Here is a 16,384-nt window from a genome sequence, read left to right on the forward strand (position 1 = left end):
ACTCCGGGCCGTAAGATGTAACTGAGTAAATAATGAATTTAGCAACCAATCTAGCGAGAACTTTTATTGCGTCATTTTGTCAACCATACAAGTCTAAGAAAAAAAGTCAGTTGAGCAGAATCGATTAATTTAAATTACTTCTATTTTTTTTGCAAAATCCGTTTATGATACCTGTAATCATTCAAAGCAAATATGGTCTTCACCAACACATCGCTGACTTAAAATAAGTGGATTCAGAGAATTAGACGCCGAGGAGACAAAAGCCAAACTCAGATAGCTGTATATTATTGTAATAGCAACATTTTTAGTGAAAAAGTTACGGGGGACACTAAGATGCTACTGGGAAATAACAGGGGAGATTTTATCACAAAATCGAAAAAAGTTACAAGCAATTTAAGGGGGCGGGAAAGATATGTGTTGCGGGGTATTATTTGGGAGGGACAAAAAAGCGTTACTTGGAACCTGGAGGTGAACTGAAACGCGTTCTTGATCAGGCGCAAAAAAGCGTTAGGGCGAACGTAAGGGGCAGCAAACAAACCGTTGCCGCTGACTTTACCGGGGCCCCAAAAAACTTTTACCGGTATTTTAACCGACAGACAAACTCCGTTGGTGCACATTCAGTACTCAACGTCAACAGTGTGTCAGTGGACTGCATTGAGATAAACAATAGATCTAAGACAAATTTGATAGATTTTCTGTGTGGTGCACAGCTGGCCAAAGTCATCATACAAAAAAGCCACTTCTCTGGACCGTTTCTTCATCTCCAATTTAAAACGTTTATATTTAGCGCTCTAGCCCGTCTTGAGGCCCCAGTAATATTGAGTGAGATTAAAATAGAGCTAGCATTCGCTCTGGACAAGGCTCGCGTTGCGCCTTGGAGGTTAATGAGAGTTCCTAGAGATCAATTAAAATCCATTCTTCTCGCAGCACGTTTAAAGTAGTTTTGCAAAGCTTTGACCGTTACTGTGGATACAAATCTTGTGGACTGATAGTATCAACTTCTTCCGTCGGATAAACTCAAGCAATAAGCACCCAATCTTTATTGCCAACCATGAGAGAGAACTTTCTGAGTACACCAGCGTTGAATGCAATAAAAGGAAGTTCAATCCGGCCAGTGCTCCACACCATTGCGGCATCTGAGAGAAGTTCAATTGTACTTTTAAAAAGGATCCTATACTATCCTCTGTAGAAATCGCTTTACTGATGAGGTGTTAAAGACTACATTTTGTCTCATTGAATAGTCAATCAATTCGCGTTCGATGTCGCCAGTTTGCACCAATCCGCCTGACCTAAGCGCGATAACACCCCTTTTTTCTATTTGGTTGCAAAGCAACCAGAACTCCATCTGTGAAGCGCAAAATAAAGTAAAGGATCAAAATAAAATTTCAACAAAAAACAATCATGAAAACTACTAATGAGTTAAATCTGTATCGCTTTTTTAGACTAAATACCTATAGGTTCGAAAAAAACGTTTTGGTGAACCAGACCAAATGGAAATGATTTGATCTCAAGCAATACTTAGATGGCAGTTTTTAAATAGTAAAAGCTTTAACCTAAAAAATCACCTGGACAAAAAATATTTAATGTGAGTTTATCGAGGTTGAGACGAAAAAAGTTGCTGTGAATTTAACGTGAGCAAAAAGCTTTAGGTGCAAAATTAACGGAGGAACAAAAACTGTTAATGGGAAATTGACGGACAGGAACAAAATCTCGCTCAGTTTTTGTGATTCTCTGGAGGCAGAGAAAAGCTTGTTAAATTTTTTAACCCATTTTTTGGTGGATTCGAAAAAAGTGCTGAGGGCACAAGTTATTTGGTTGGTTTTTAACTGGGGGAGGCAAAACAACTAGTACTGCGAATGTATTGGGATGGGAGAAGAAAACATTACTTGGAATTTAACAGAGGCGACAAAACATCCGTTCGTGAGAATTTAAGGTTTGGTGAGAAGGGGTCAAAAACCGTCACCGAATTTATCGGGTTGGGACATAAACTTGTTAAATTTTCAGGATTTTGTAAAGGCGACAAAAAACTTGTAAAAATTTAGCATAACTTGATGTTGATAAAATTGCATTTGAAAATTGTAAAATCTGAAACACTTTTTTAGTGTTGATGGAGTGACTATTCGCAAGTCTTTAGTTTGGAATATAAAGTTTAACCTGTATATGTGTGTGATGGAGAAAATGGCTAATAAGTGCTAAATTTTGCCACTTGAAAAATTGCTTTCAATTTGCAGTGGTGTTTGTCACTTGTGTTTTGAATTTGATAGCTTTATAGACAACATATTACCCGCATAATTGCCTGCATGCAGATTAGAAAAGTCCAAGTAACACGGTTTATCGTGGAAGTTTATTGTATGAGCGAACCAACAATAAAATTTTTGATGAAGGAGAGAAAAATAGCAATTTCGTTCAAAATAACGACCAAATGTAGGTGAAATTGAGTAAAAAAAATATTACGTAAAATATATAAAATGTTGCGACTATCATTGAAAAAATTTTAAATACTTTGAATGCAGATTAGAATAATCCGTTAATGGACTTAGCTCTCATTTTAGAAGCGAAAATGTAATCTCAATCCCGTTGACATTTTAGTTTGTATAAATCTGAACATGAATTTGCTTGTTACACACATACTCTCTGCGGCAACCACACTAGCTTAATTGAATTTTTTTGTGAATTTCAACTGTTTTCGTTCACATGTACCCTGAACCTCTGTGATTGGGCGAAAAATTGGAAGATTTAACTTTCTGTTATTACGTATGTAAATATTTGGTTTTTTTTCTGAGACAACTTTTCTCTGATTGGCTGCCAAATTTTGCATAGACTTAGTCTTTCAAATTTATGTGCCAACAACTGTTTTCATGCACTGCATGAGACAGCCGTTTTGTGATTTATTTTCGGTAGTACCTGTTATCTCTAAATTGTGTTTCTTTATTTGTATTTCTAGGCAAAGGTTCGAGCACAAATTTGAGTTTGTTTTTCAAGAGGTGATGTGTCGTCTCAAGAATACGTAGATTTTTATCAAGAAATCTTGCTTTATGAAGACAATTTTACTACTGTACTTAATATGCTGCTGGCAGTTAACCTGATTTGTGACGATTCAAGATTTAAAGAAGGCGGGATTGCATCTGCCATTTGAGAGTTCGGTTGAGTTGTGTCCTCATTACAACCAAGGCTAGCTGGAATTCGCCCTAAACTCCTAACTTTTTCCACGTACCTCCAGTAGCCCTTGTTTTTATATAGAAAGTTCTTCTTTCATGTTATAGCTGTAAATATGTTTCCTAACAATTTCATACGTTGTCAACGGATCAAAAACAAATTCCTTTAACAACCTATGAAATGATCAATTTGTACTGCGCTCCGTTTATCAGCACGTTTTTGACTCTGAAAGATTGGTAATAGATAAAAATTGCGATGGGTAGCGCCACCTGATTGTTAGTTTTCCGCTCATTGTCTTGGAAATCGTGTTCTATTAGGAAGATTTTCTGTTTTGTGTAGTTTTTGTATGCTAGAGTTCTTCAATCGGGAGTGACATCCTCCTTCAAGATAATTTCCACCGGAGACATGTCCACAAGTCCCGAAGAATATCACGCTGAAGAAGTACAGAAAAAATTATTTGTTTTGTTCAATGAAGCTTTTCTTGGCAAGTTTTCTCTAACAAAGAAAATTGCTTTAACGGAAAAACCGAATATCAGTCAATTGAAGTTTTAATAGCATGATAATTTCGTTTGTTCTTCAAGTTTTTGTTCTTTGTTACCACAATGAGACTCTTAGAATTGGAAAACAAAATTGCTTGAACAGTTTTCTAGTGCCAACACTTTTCACTTTCAAATGCTCAGAAAGTGTAAAGTGAGACCTAAACAAAGTTTACGAGAAAAAAGACAACTGGGTTTATTGGATTGTTTCGGCTATTGATTTTCAGAAGTGTATTGATTTAGTCGTTAATTTAGTCATTATAGGTTGCAGATTTATAGGGTCTCCCCTTTCAATTTTTAGATGTTCAGTTTTTGTATTCATTTGGAGTTAGCCTTGTATGTTCATGATAAAACGATACGTTAGAATAGGCCTGGAAAGTGAGTAGCATTTATTCGACTTTCAGATTGTAGAGTTATTTTTTTTATTAGATTTAACCGGACCTGTTGCTGTACATCAGTACCTTGAAGAGACATCTTTCGGATAGTTTTTTCCACCAGCTTTACCAATAGTTAACAACAATTACTTTTTCCTAATTGTTGCTCTCTTTTCATGTTTGCAGTTTGTCAATTTTTCTGATCGATTTGTTAGAAGAAGTGTCGAGTTTGGTTTCGCCAGCCGTTTGAATTAACTTTGATGTTGTTGTGTCTTTTAGAATTTCGTTAGCGATACTCTTGTTGATGATTTTACACACATTTACAGAACCTAAAAATGCCGTGCTTTCTTATTCTCTGATTTGCATGGTAACATTGACAGATCTATCTTTGTTGCCATTTAGCTAGTTGCTGTGGCAGCATATTCCTCATCCAAGGAAGTGCACATTGAATTGTACAAGTGACTGTAACCAGTTATATCGTTTGCTCGTCTTTATCTTGTTCTTCTTCTTCTTCTACAGCGTTGTCGATATGATTCACATTTTTTAAGGGAACTTGATCTTGTTGTTGCTCTTTTATATCATTTGACTCATCATTCACAAACGGTTTGAAATCCGAAAACTATTGCTATCCTTTCATTGTGCCGAACAGGTCGATGTATGATTGACTACAATACCTCTTTTGATTACGATTTCTGCAATTTTGTGCAGTTCTGTTTCGTGAAAAAACAGTCAGGCTGGAATTGAAACTCCTTTTTGGTTTACACATTGCTGGTTCTCTACTCTCAATTCCTTCTGAATGGCGTTTGCAAGGGCTCTGTCTTTGAAAATGCCTTGTTATGAAAATGTTTGTAATGAAAATGTCTTGTAATATTGAGTCGAGGTGGTCTGCGAGTCTGCAATTTTTATTCTGTTCTTTCAGCTTACCCTAAAAAATTCAATGGTTTTGCCTTTTTGCTGCGTTAGAGTAGGTTTACGTACCGAACAAAAGTGATACTTTGGTTCATTATGATAGCTTCCTCCATAGCTCTCCAGTTTCTTCGTGTACTTATTGTATCAATTTGGAGGCTCGAGTGCTTACTTTTGAAGTGTGTTTTGAAGAGCGCCTTTTTGTGCCACTACATAGGCAGAGTATCAATGCCGTATTTTTGTTACACATTGCCCATGGTCTGTTCCTGCACAAGATGGCAACTTCATGTATTTTCCTGCATTGTGCCAGTTTACCATTAGAGGAGCTTTTCTAGTGATTCTTTTTCATTCCTGTTTTTTATTGTGTCCTTCCGCTTGCTCTTCAAAATTTCGTTCTTAAGGATCAAAAATTTTCTCCTTAGCGAGGAGGGTTGATTTCCATTGTACAGTCCAATTTCTTCAAATTAGTGGTGGTTTTGCTGCATGTTTTCCCCAAAAACTCATTCCCTGGAGGGGTTTTTCGAGATTTCCCTTCTGACTGTGCAATATGATTTTCACTTAGAATATGTTTTTGAATTTTTGATTCCATTGTTTTGTTGGAAATTGGATTGGAAGTTCTCAATTTTCTAACTGTTTTTGCAATTAGCTATTGCGACGCGAAATACTTCTGTTCAGTTTATTGTTGAAAACAAGACTTAAGTGACCAGTTAATTCGATCAACTGATTTCTGTGAGATTAAAGATGAGAATGAAAACTTACTTAAATTTTGGATGAGAAATAAAATTTGATCAATATATGATCTGATGGAAGCAACAGAACAAAAATTGTTTATAATTTGGACAGATAGTTTGCCACAGTTTCTTCTATACAAATATGAATAATTTGGTCATCAATCTAGAAGAACATTTTATAATCTATAAATCAGTATAATACAGCTAGTCTTTTTTTCGCAATTTTCGTATAAATTTTTTTTGGTTGTGCTTTTGCTTATTCAAGTTATCCTCTAGTTTGCGAGGTTTACTGTTTTTATTTATAGACAAGGGTAAAACTATAAGCTTGTATATACTGATACATGGCCTATTTTAGGAAATCTTGTTGAAAATTTTTTTTTTGAGATACAGAGCAGATCCCAAAAATTTTCTCTTTTCGTTAAAAATTTTCGTTTTCGAGGAGGGACAAAATTTTAAGTATCTTGTCTCCTTAAAATTAATTAATTAATATTTACAAAAGATCTTGAAATGATGCTTTTATTGCTTTTATTCGCAATCTTCTGAAATTTTCAAGATATGGGAAGACAGAGTGCAACTGCTTTTTGTAATCAGAGAGAGAAAGGCTTTTGTCAAGAACTTGATTCCGTATTTATAATTATGACGAACTTTTGATTTCAGGAATAGAGAGTGCGATCAAAGTGGAAACGGCTTTTCAATACAGCATAGTGACTATTAGAAGTGATGGCTGGGTGTTATTGCAAGGAGACTACCTTATAGCTAAAATGGCTTGCTCTTTTGATGTGACTAAATTTCCATTTGACGAGCACAGGTGCAACTTCAACGTAGCACCCATGGGATTTTGGCTTTACTATCTAAGTGAGTTAATTCAAATATTCCTTCATAACATTTCACATATCTGGTTGTCTATCTAATCAGGCGAGTGCTTCTCGCTATAAATAATATCCCTACTAATTGACGGATCTTGATAGTACACTCGTATTTTTTCAACGCATTCATCGCATTGAGCGCAAATCTTACACGTTTTAATCAAATTCACCGCAAATCTTACATCTTTTAGCAATTTTTAGCGGTGACACCTCAACCCGGGAAACTCAGGAATATGAGTATAATTGAATCTATAATTGAAAATACATAAATTTTCTATTTTGGGTAAGTATTTGGTGTTGAGACAAAAAAATCTTGTTGTCTCAGAGTTGTTATAGCATTCACTACTAAAAGTTTTGAAAAAATGAAAAAAAAAATTGAAAATATTGAGCATTTTTACTATACAAATCACAAACTTTGAAAATGTCGTGGGGCTGTCCATATGGCCGTTCCTCTTTATACTATGTATTCACGATGTCAGTTTCATATCAACCAACTAAAATTGAGTATTGGTTCTACTCACGCTCAAGCAGTAATGCAATTAGCTTCAATTTTTTTAAATATTATTTTCATTTCATTCAATCTCTTTTTCTAAAAAATACTTTCATATAGCATTTGCCTTGCAATGTTTTGAGATTTCTTAGAATCAGTTTACAGTGATATTGTAATTGGATGTCTACAGATTTAACTGAATTCATTGTAAGTTGATTATGGTTTTTTAAAGTTCCTGGATTCAAAACGTGATCATTAGGATGAATATTGATTTTGAAATCAACCAAAAAACATACAAGAAGAGTTAACAGCTTAATAATTTTTGTAATTTTGAATCTTTTTATCCAGTGTTCTCTTATCAATTTTGTTGATCTGTCTGTTTTTTTGCAATCTTATAAGGGTCCTTTTATTATTTCAAAGTATCTTTTCCTTATTCTACTCGATGACGTCTCGTTATTTTTTTTTGGAATTTGTGCTGCTAATTGCATATGCAGTATTTCTTTTCTTTTGTAGCAGTAGAACTACTGGTTGTACACCTCCAGCCAATCAGCGACTGAGAAGACACTATTTTCTTTTATATAGCGCTAAATCAACTAGCTGTAGTCAGTCTATTAGTTAGATACACCATGTTTATACTCTTGACTCCGGTTCTGTATTGTATTAACACCGTATTAATAGAAATTTGTCTTCAGTGTTTACAGAGTTGGTTAGTTTTAGAGATATAGGTAAGCCTACTTCGCGCGCAGAAATAATTAGCCCTAACTCTATATACCTTAAGACTGTAAAAGGAGCCCACCTTGGGTCTGCCCTACTTTGGTCTTATATGAGTTTTATTATTTGTGCAGAAAATTCTACAATCTGCTCCATTTTGTGGTACTGCGTCGGATATGTTGAGCTCATTCATTGTCGTTGTCGTTGTTAACGAAACTGTAGTAGATGTTCTCAATGGTTTAATTGGGTGATGGTATCAAGTGAGAATTTTCGAGATTTTTCATTCATTTTTTGCTTAGTTCTTCCTCCTCTAATTTTGCGCTGTCTTTCTCCTGTTCCTCGAAAAAACCATCTTCTTTTTTTGACTCCCACGCTTCAAAACTTGAATAGTCTACTGCATCCAGTTAACCCGAATTGTAATCCCAATCTTCTTCACATTCTTCTGACATCCCTTCACCCTATTTCGATATACCCCAAAAGGTAAACCTATCTGTGTGGCTCTCATCTGCAACTACTAAAACACAAAAAAAGAACATGAAGAGCATGTTTAAGAGCTCTCGAAGAGCTTGTTTAAGAACGTTTGCGTACCGTCGTCAAAAAGACAGATCGTGAGAGGTCAATTACCAAACAAATTGCTCTCTTAAAATATCAATGACCAAAAAAACGCAAATTGTAAAAGAGTCATTGAGCGAAATACCTTAAAAGTTGAAGACTGAAAAATGTATATGCCAAAAAACTTCGGCGCCGAAAAAGTAACAGGGATGCAAGAAAAACAATGACCAACAAAATTTTTCTAAATTAGAAAAAGATGCCAAAAGATTGAAGAAATGTCCGAAGAAAGTTCTGAAGGAAATCGATTCTTCAAAAAGTGCAGATCCCTCTCTTCGTTTCTTTTTTATCAATAGCTTTGATAGTGATACCTTATGTTTGTTAAAATTTTAAAATAAATTTTAATTGGCTTGCTTTTACGGACCTTCCACCTCGACCTGGGTAGATTAACCCAAACCTTTTGTGTTAGGTAGAACACATCACGCTATCATAATCTAGAGACGTACTACTGATAGGGAATACAACCCCTTGGAATCTGTTGTGAACTATCATCATATTAAACTAACGACGATGCAATCCGTAAATACGGAGGATATAAAACATGAGCAACCAACAGAACTACATCTTTTGCTCATTTTGCTCTGATAAAAATGTAACGAAAAATCAAAGAAGAAAGTACAATCTCGGACTTAGAATCAGGAAAAGGTCTGCCATCAGATGTGTAGACATTTCACACTTCTTACACTTTGGCTCATTTTGAGCCCTAAGAAGGAAATAAAACTCATTTTTAGAGAGATTAGAGTTTTTAATTAAAGTTACAATTCAATAAAGCATAGAAAGTCAAGAATATTTGCATCTAAGCTATTAGCTTAGGAGAGTATCAACACTTTTTTTTGCGCAACTGAGCAAAAAAAAGCTTTCTTGCAAACTCAAAAACGTAAAAATACAACGCCCAAACACGGAGTTGCCAAATGTTTTCTTATGAAATAGAACCGCAAGACCACGAGACAGCGCCACGCAAGACCACGAGAAGTTGCCAAAAATTTTCTGATTAAATACATCCGCAAGATGAGATCACAAGGCAGACCTAGAAATCAACAGTTCGCTTGGATTACTGGTATAGAATAGGAAATTAAATAGAATAGGAAAATAACTTCGATCAAGTGAAAAATTAACCTCTGACTAGCCCGACACACAACAATTCAATCCTGTTTTGAACAAATCACGTGAAATAATAGTGACACAGCATAACAGAGTCTTGATCTGCGCCTCAACTTCGAAGGAGGAAAAATATAATATTATTCCTAGAACGAGCAACTAAAAAGCAATTTGAAACAGATTCAAAAACACTAGAACGTTATCAAAAACTTGACAATAGCTACACAACTTCGTCTATTTGAAAAATAAGATACGGGCTCAAGGCCAACTTTTGATAGCTCAAGGATCACTATCAACTGATTTTCAGTTGCACTCAATTAAATAAAGAACGAAGGACGATTCGCAAACAAAATCTCGTAGTCGAGATTTCAAACGATTTTTTGCAACGCCAAGAAAATTTCATTATATAGAAGAAAACCTTAAAAAAATGCCTCAGTGGTAAAAGAGGGCTTTTTAAATTGGTCGATTCGATGAGAAAAAAAAATATGGATTACATTTGCATTGAAAAAAGTTTTGACACAACTTCGTCTATTTGAACAATTAGAAACGGGCTCAAGGCCGACTTTTGATAGCTCAAGGATCACTATCAACTGAATTTTAGTTGTACTCAATTAAATAAAGATCACAAAGCTCTGCGATTGTGAAGTAGGTTTTGTGCTACCTAGTACATACCTGATGCTCAATGACAGAATTAACTGTTTAACGAAGGACGACTCGCAAACAAAATCTCGTAGTCGAGATTTCAAACGATTTTTTGCAACGCCAGGAAAATTTCATTATATAGAAGAAAACCTTAAAAAATACCTCAGTGGTAAAAGAGGGCTTTTTAAATTGGTCGATTCGATGAGAAAAAAAATTATGGATTACAATTACATTGAAAAAAGCACTTCAGCTCGGGCATATATACGTGGCTCCACACTATCTTGCGCATGTATTTTTAGCATAGGTATTAAGATCAGAAAAATAAGCGAGCGCGAAAAATCCCGACTGCATCAAATTATGGTATAGGTCGCAGGTTTTTGCATTTCACAGTGCGCGAGTACTAGCGACAAGTGTAATTGACTCTAATCCTTTGATCTCATTGCCAATTCCAATCTAGTCCTTTGATTTTGGAGGATTAATTTCCAGTTGCGCAGTGCTATTTTCGTATTGGCCGGCAATTTTCGTATTGTCGCTAATTTTGGGCGAATTTGCTTAACTGCGAAAAGCCAACGAAATGTAGGCTAAAATAATTTTTTAGACTAATGCACAGTACAAGGAACTAAGCAATCAGCGCTATGAACTGAATTTTCAAATGACATACTTCTTTGCAAGAAATTATTTTGGACTGGTAAACTTTCCAAAACAACTCCCAAACAACTCTCTAGGTAATCAATGAGGTACCTAGTGATATTCTTCAAAGATGAAGACTCAGAATATAGATCAACACAATAGCAACACTAGGCAAAATTACTTGAAACTGAAAAAGATATCATGAAACTGAAATCTTTTGATCATCGGAATTTAGAACTGACGAAATTGGGCTTCGAACCAAACATAGAGTGAAACATAGATGTTGACCAAGCTTCAATAATTCTTTGAGAGCAACCTTTAGGGGGTTAGGAAGGCCTCAACAAACCACTAGAATACCGAAAAAAAGATGTGACAAAATTATCCCTTCAAACTTATAAACGAAAGCAGGAGAATGTTATATAGTTAAACATTGATCTCTAGAAACTTACTGAAATGATTTGGATCGCAAAAAACAAATTATCTACTGGTAGGCATGTAACAAGCTATTAAAACTCAATTTGGCCAAAGCAAAAGTTATTGCAGAACGTAACATTTCAAAACGGTTGCGTTTCTATCTTTTCTACGTCACCAACGAACAAAAACAAACACTGTTACGTACATAATTAGTGCTATTTGTAAATTAAACAATTTCAAAGTTCACTACAGACAAAATTTTTGCCATAACCATCTAGAAACCGCATCATCTTTGTTCGAAAAAGAGATATTGTAAGGTTAGACAACGAAACCAAACCCCCATCAGCTAATAATCCCCCAAATCCATCAATATTGTTATCAATAATATTTTCTTATGACAAATTTTGTTTAATCTTTTCATTTATACCTTTACCCTGACAGGAAGGTAATCACTATTGAAAAAATGGACAATATTTTTACGCAATCGTCAACGCTTCCGAAGTTGTGGTTAGTTCAAATTTACAACAATAGGTTGATAATCTAGGAGAAAAAAGCACGCGTTTGGCTGCGGAAAAATTTGGCAAAATTAAAAAGTCGAAAAACTTGAAAACCAACAACATGAAATGACTTAAAGGCTATGTGCGCATGAGCGTCATACAAGCAAAGATTATGTGACTATTTGCAGCTTCCTCCCCTTCGACCCATTTGATGGAGAGTTTGTTCTTGGAAACACATTGAAATTTTTTTACGATAATCTTGGAATTAATATATCTGAAGATAAAATTAAAGCTGAGCATGTATCGGGGCACAGGATTGGTTCCATGTGCTATTTTCAAATTGAACTACTTCAAATAAAACTTGGGTATATAGCTGTCGACGAAAACTGAAAAAATAAGAGCCACGTTATTGGCAGAAACACTTTCTTCATTGAAATATAGCCTAAATATGAAGCTGATCGGAAACCTGAAGCGTCTAAAAAAAGATTTATTGCCTCAACAAAGAATTGTAGCGTGTCAGTTCTTGTTGAAATGTAACATTTCAAGCTCCTATGTTCCTGTGAACAACATTCAATTGCTGAAAATGTCAACCCTAGAGCTATTAAGAACTAATATGTTCAAGCAATTTTAGGCGTGCAGTTGATCTCGACGATGACTCTAATAGAAGTTTTAATAAATCACTGGATGCTAAGAGAGTTTTCGAAAATTCGACAAAAGTAGACAGCGAAAAAAGCAACATTGTTGCAAACATAAGTATATCTGTTTTTCTTTTATCTGCCCCAAATTCTAAAACATTTTTTACTTCTATGATTATTTTAAACTGGGGTCTTGAGTCAGTTCATCACTGATTATTTAAAGAACTTAATTGAGGATAAATATTTTTATCTTTTGTTTTCAAAGCGTGCAATATCTGCAGCTCTGAAAGCAGCTTCTCCTATTCTGGTGTTTTTCAATCCATTATTTCTATCCTTATTTTTCATTTAAACCAGTGGCCGGGTTTTCTTCCGCAGGAGGTGAGCCTTTTTTGTTATGTATAAAAATGTTTTCTATTTTGTCCCTTTTTTTCTATTGGCTTAAGGCTTGCAAACTCGTAGCTTTCAAGAGAAGAGAAAAAAGTTTGTTTGTTATCTACCTTCTATTACTAAGCATGTTCTTTTTTTGTTGGGATTCTTAGAACTAAATTGATGTTTTTCTGACTATGTTTTTTTCACATATTGGGAAGAAGGTAGAACAACAGAAACATCGTCCTGTTGTCTAAAAAAATAATTATGGGCGCAAATGAAGGAATTTTTGATCGGCAGAATATTAGATCAATAGGTAAAAATTTTGATGACCTTGTTGTAGTAGCATCAGCCCTAGACGTTAAATCGATAGTACTACGATTCAAAAACGGTTATATCCTAATAATTAGCGGTCAAAAACGGTAATCTCTTTAAAAGTAACAGTTTAAAACGGCCAAATTCTTTAAGAAAAAACGGGTAACAAACGCTTATCTCCTATAAAAACGGTTAAAAATTCTCATTTCTTACGTTTTAAAAATGATCGATAAATTGTCATGTCCTAACTAAACAACGGTCAGAAACAGCTTTTTCCTAAAAAAACGTTCCGAAACGTTGATTTCCACTATTTAGGACGATCAAAAACTGTCCTCTCTTTTATACACCGCGCAAAAATGATACCTTTCTATGTCAAAAGACGATCAAAACCGTTCAAGATGAAATGTTAGAATTTTGATTCGAGTTGAAGACCTAAACTTAGTATTATTAGAAAGTTTAATTTACCAAATTAATCTGACATAGGTAAATTGATTAAAGTCACCAATACTGATATAACTGAATCTTAAAGAAGTGGTGCTGTGAATCAAAACTCGGTTCAAACTGATTATTATAGATAACTATTATTAGAGTTAGATTAATTGATGTAAAATCTTCCCAGCATGTATTAAATGATTATGATATCTCCGGAAGTGTGAATGAATTCTTAGAAAATTGCAAATGCATTCCATCTATGGTTCCCTTTGCGACTGATTTGCAGAAGCAAACCATATTGGGTAACCCTTGCGACCCCCATTATAAATCATGATGCTAACATTAGTTTTGTATCTCGACTTTTTCATACGGATGATGGGTATATATACAGCTAATTTTTTAGTCCTTTTTCATCCCCAAATTCAAATCACCATCTTGATCTAATAATCAGATCTCTCCTGTAAATCTCTAAATTCTACTGTAAAATATCATTCTTGTTATTCTCTCATTCTGAGAAAAAATAATTTTTCTACTTAGTTAAAAACGCTTTTTATTCCGCTTGCAAAAACCCATAACCCAACATGAACAAAAAACATGAGGGTTTTTTACCATTTTTCTCTTAAAATACCAATCAAAGAATATAAATACTTATGTTTTTTTTTTGCATAATTTCAACAAGTTTTCAACAATTCCATCAAACAATTTTTTTGGTCCAACATCAGCCGAGATCTCCTTCTGCAGATAGAATAAAAGATAAAAGCAAAAATGAAGAAATTGCTCCCCGACATATGAAGTTCAAATACAGGATATTATGATAATGAAATCTTTCGATTATCGGAATTTAGAGCTGAGGAGATTGGACTTCAACCAAACGTAGAGTAAAACATAGATATTGACCAAGCTTCAATAAATCATTTAGAGCAACTATTGGGGGCTAGGAGGGCGTCAAAAAACGAATAAAATACCAGAAAACAGTTGTGACAAAATTATCACTTCAATTTATGGACGAAGCGGGGAGAAAAAGTGATATAGTTTCACATTTGGACTCAAAACTTACTGCAATGACCAGGATCTCTGGAAACAATTCATCTAATGGTACGTGTGTAACGAGCTTTTAGAACTCATGTTGGCCTGTTCACAAAATATCGCAGCATCGAACGTTTCAAAGCGGCTGCGTTTCGTTTATTTTTACGTCATCAACGAACAGAAAAGCGATTTTACGTATTTAATCATTGATATATACGTAAATTATACACTTTCAAAACTCACTAAAGAAATTAGTTTTGCCATAAGCATCCAGAAAACGTTTGAACTTTGTTTGAAAAAAAAGGATTGTAGGGATAGACTAAGGAAAAAACCCCCATCAGATAATCATCCCCAAATCCATCAATAATGTTATCAATCTTATTTCCTTATGAAAAAAGTTGCTAATTTTTTTCATTTCTTCCTTTATCCTGACAGCAATTTAGCTGTCTTAGAAAAAAAGGACAACATTTCTGTGCAGTCATCAAGTGGCCCCTCCTTAGGTGTGTTTAATCCAAGCTTCCAAGAGCAAATCGATGATCTAGGGGAAAAATCACAGGTTTGACTATTTGCAGCTCCCTCCCCTTCGACCCATTTGATGGACAGTTTGTTCTTGGAAACACATTGAAATTTTTTTACGATAGTCTTGGAATTAATATATCTGAAGATAAAATTAAAGCTGAGCATGTATCGGGGCACAGGATTGGTTCCATGTGCTATTTTCAAATTGAACTACTTCAAATAAAACTTGGGTATATAGCTGTCGACGAAAACTGAAAAAATAAGAGCCACGTTATTGGCAGAAACACTTTCTTCATTGAAATATAGCCTAAATATGAAGCTGATCGGAAACCTGAAGCGTCTAAAAAAAGATTTATTGCCTCAACAAAGAATTGTAGCGTGTCAGTTCTTGTTGAAAAGTAACATTTCAGGCTCCTATGTTCCTGCGAACAACATTCAATTGCTGAAAATGTCAACCCTAGAGCTATTAAGAACTAATATGTTCAAGCAATTTTTGTGCAGTTGGTCTTGACGATGACTCTAATAGAAGTTTTAAAAAATCACCGGATGCTAAGAGAGTTTTCGAAAATTCGACAAAAGTAGACAGCGAAAAAAGCAACATTGTTGCAAACATAAGTATATCTGTTTTTCTTTTATCTGCCCCAAATTCCAAAACATTTTTTACTTCTATGATTATTTTAAACTGGGGTCTTGAGTCAGTTCATCACTGATTATTTAATGAACTTAATTGAGGATAAATATTTTTATCTTTTGTTTTCAAAGCCTGCAATATCTGCAGCTCTGAAAGCAGCTTCTCCTATTCTGGTGTTTTTCAATCCATTATTCCGATCCGTATTTTTCATTTAAACCAGTGGCCGGGTTTTCTTCATGCAACATACGCAGGAGGTGAGCCTTTTTTGTTATGTATAAAAATGTTTTCCATTTTCCCTTTTTTCCTAATTGGCTTAAGGCTTGCAAATTCGTAGCTTTCAAGAGAAGAGAAAAAAGTTTGTTTGTTATCTACCTTCTATTACTAAGCATGTTCTTTTTTGTTGGTATTCTTAGAACTAAATTGATGTTTTTCGGACCATGTTTTTTTCACACAATGGGAAGAAGGTAGAACAACAGAAACATCGTCCTGTTGTCTAAAAAATTAATAATGGGCGCAAAGGAAGAAATTTTTGATCGTCAGAATATTAGATCAATAAGTAAAAATTTTAATGACCTTGTTGTAGTAGCATCAGCCCTAGACGTTAAATCGATAGTACTACGGTTCAAAAACGGTTATATCCTAAAAATTAGCGGTCAAAAACGGTAATCTCTTTAAAAGTAACAGTTTAAAACGGCCAAATTCTTTAAGAAAAAACGGGTAACAAACGCTTATCTCCTATAAAAACGGTTAAAAATTCTCATTTCTTACGTTTAAAAAATGATCGATAAACTGTCATGTCC

The 16,384-nt window shown here is 34.6% G+C and overlaps 1 protein-coding gene across 3 annotated transcripts in view; it reads left to right on the plus strand.

The window, feature by feature from the left end:
- LOC142339788 (neuronal acetylcholine receptor subunit beta-3-like) overlaps nucleotides 1-16,384 on the plus strand; it is a 50,281-nt gene that overhangs the window by 12,503 nt on the left and 21,394 nt on the right. For all 3 annotated transcript variants that reach the window (XM_075390049.1, XM_075390048.1, XM_075390051.1), the window contains exon 3: nucleotides 6,361-6,558. In XM_075390049.1, coding sequence (XP_075246164.1) covers nucleotides 6,361-6,558 — 198 coding nt within the window. The remainder of the gene's footprint in view (nucleotides 1-6,360; nucleotides 6,559-16,384) is intronic.

The sequence above is a fragment of the Convolutriloba macropyga genome, chromosome 5 (assembly GCF_964194025.1).
Source record: "Convolutriloba macropyga chromosome 5, txConMacr16.3, whole genome shotgun sequence".
In the NCBI taxonomy this organism is placed as follows: Eukaryota; Metazoa; Xenacoelomorpha; order Acoela; family Convolutidae; genus Convolutriloba; species Convolutriloba macropyga.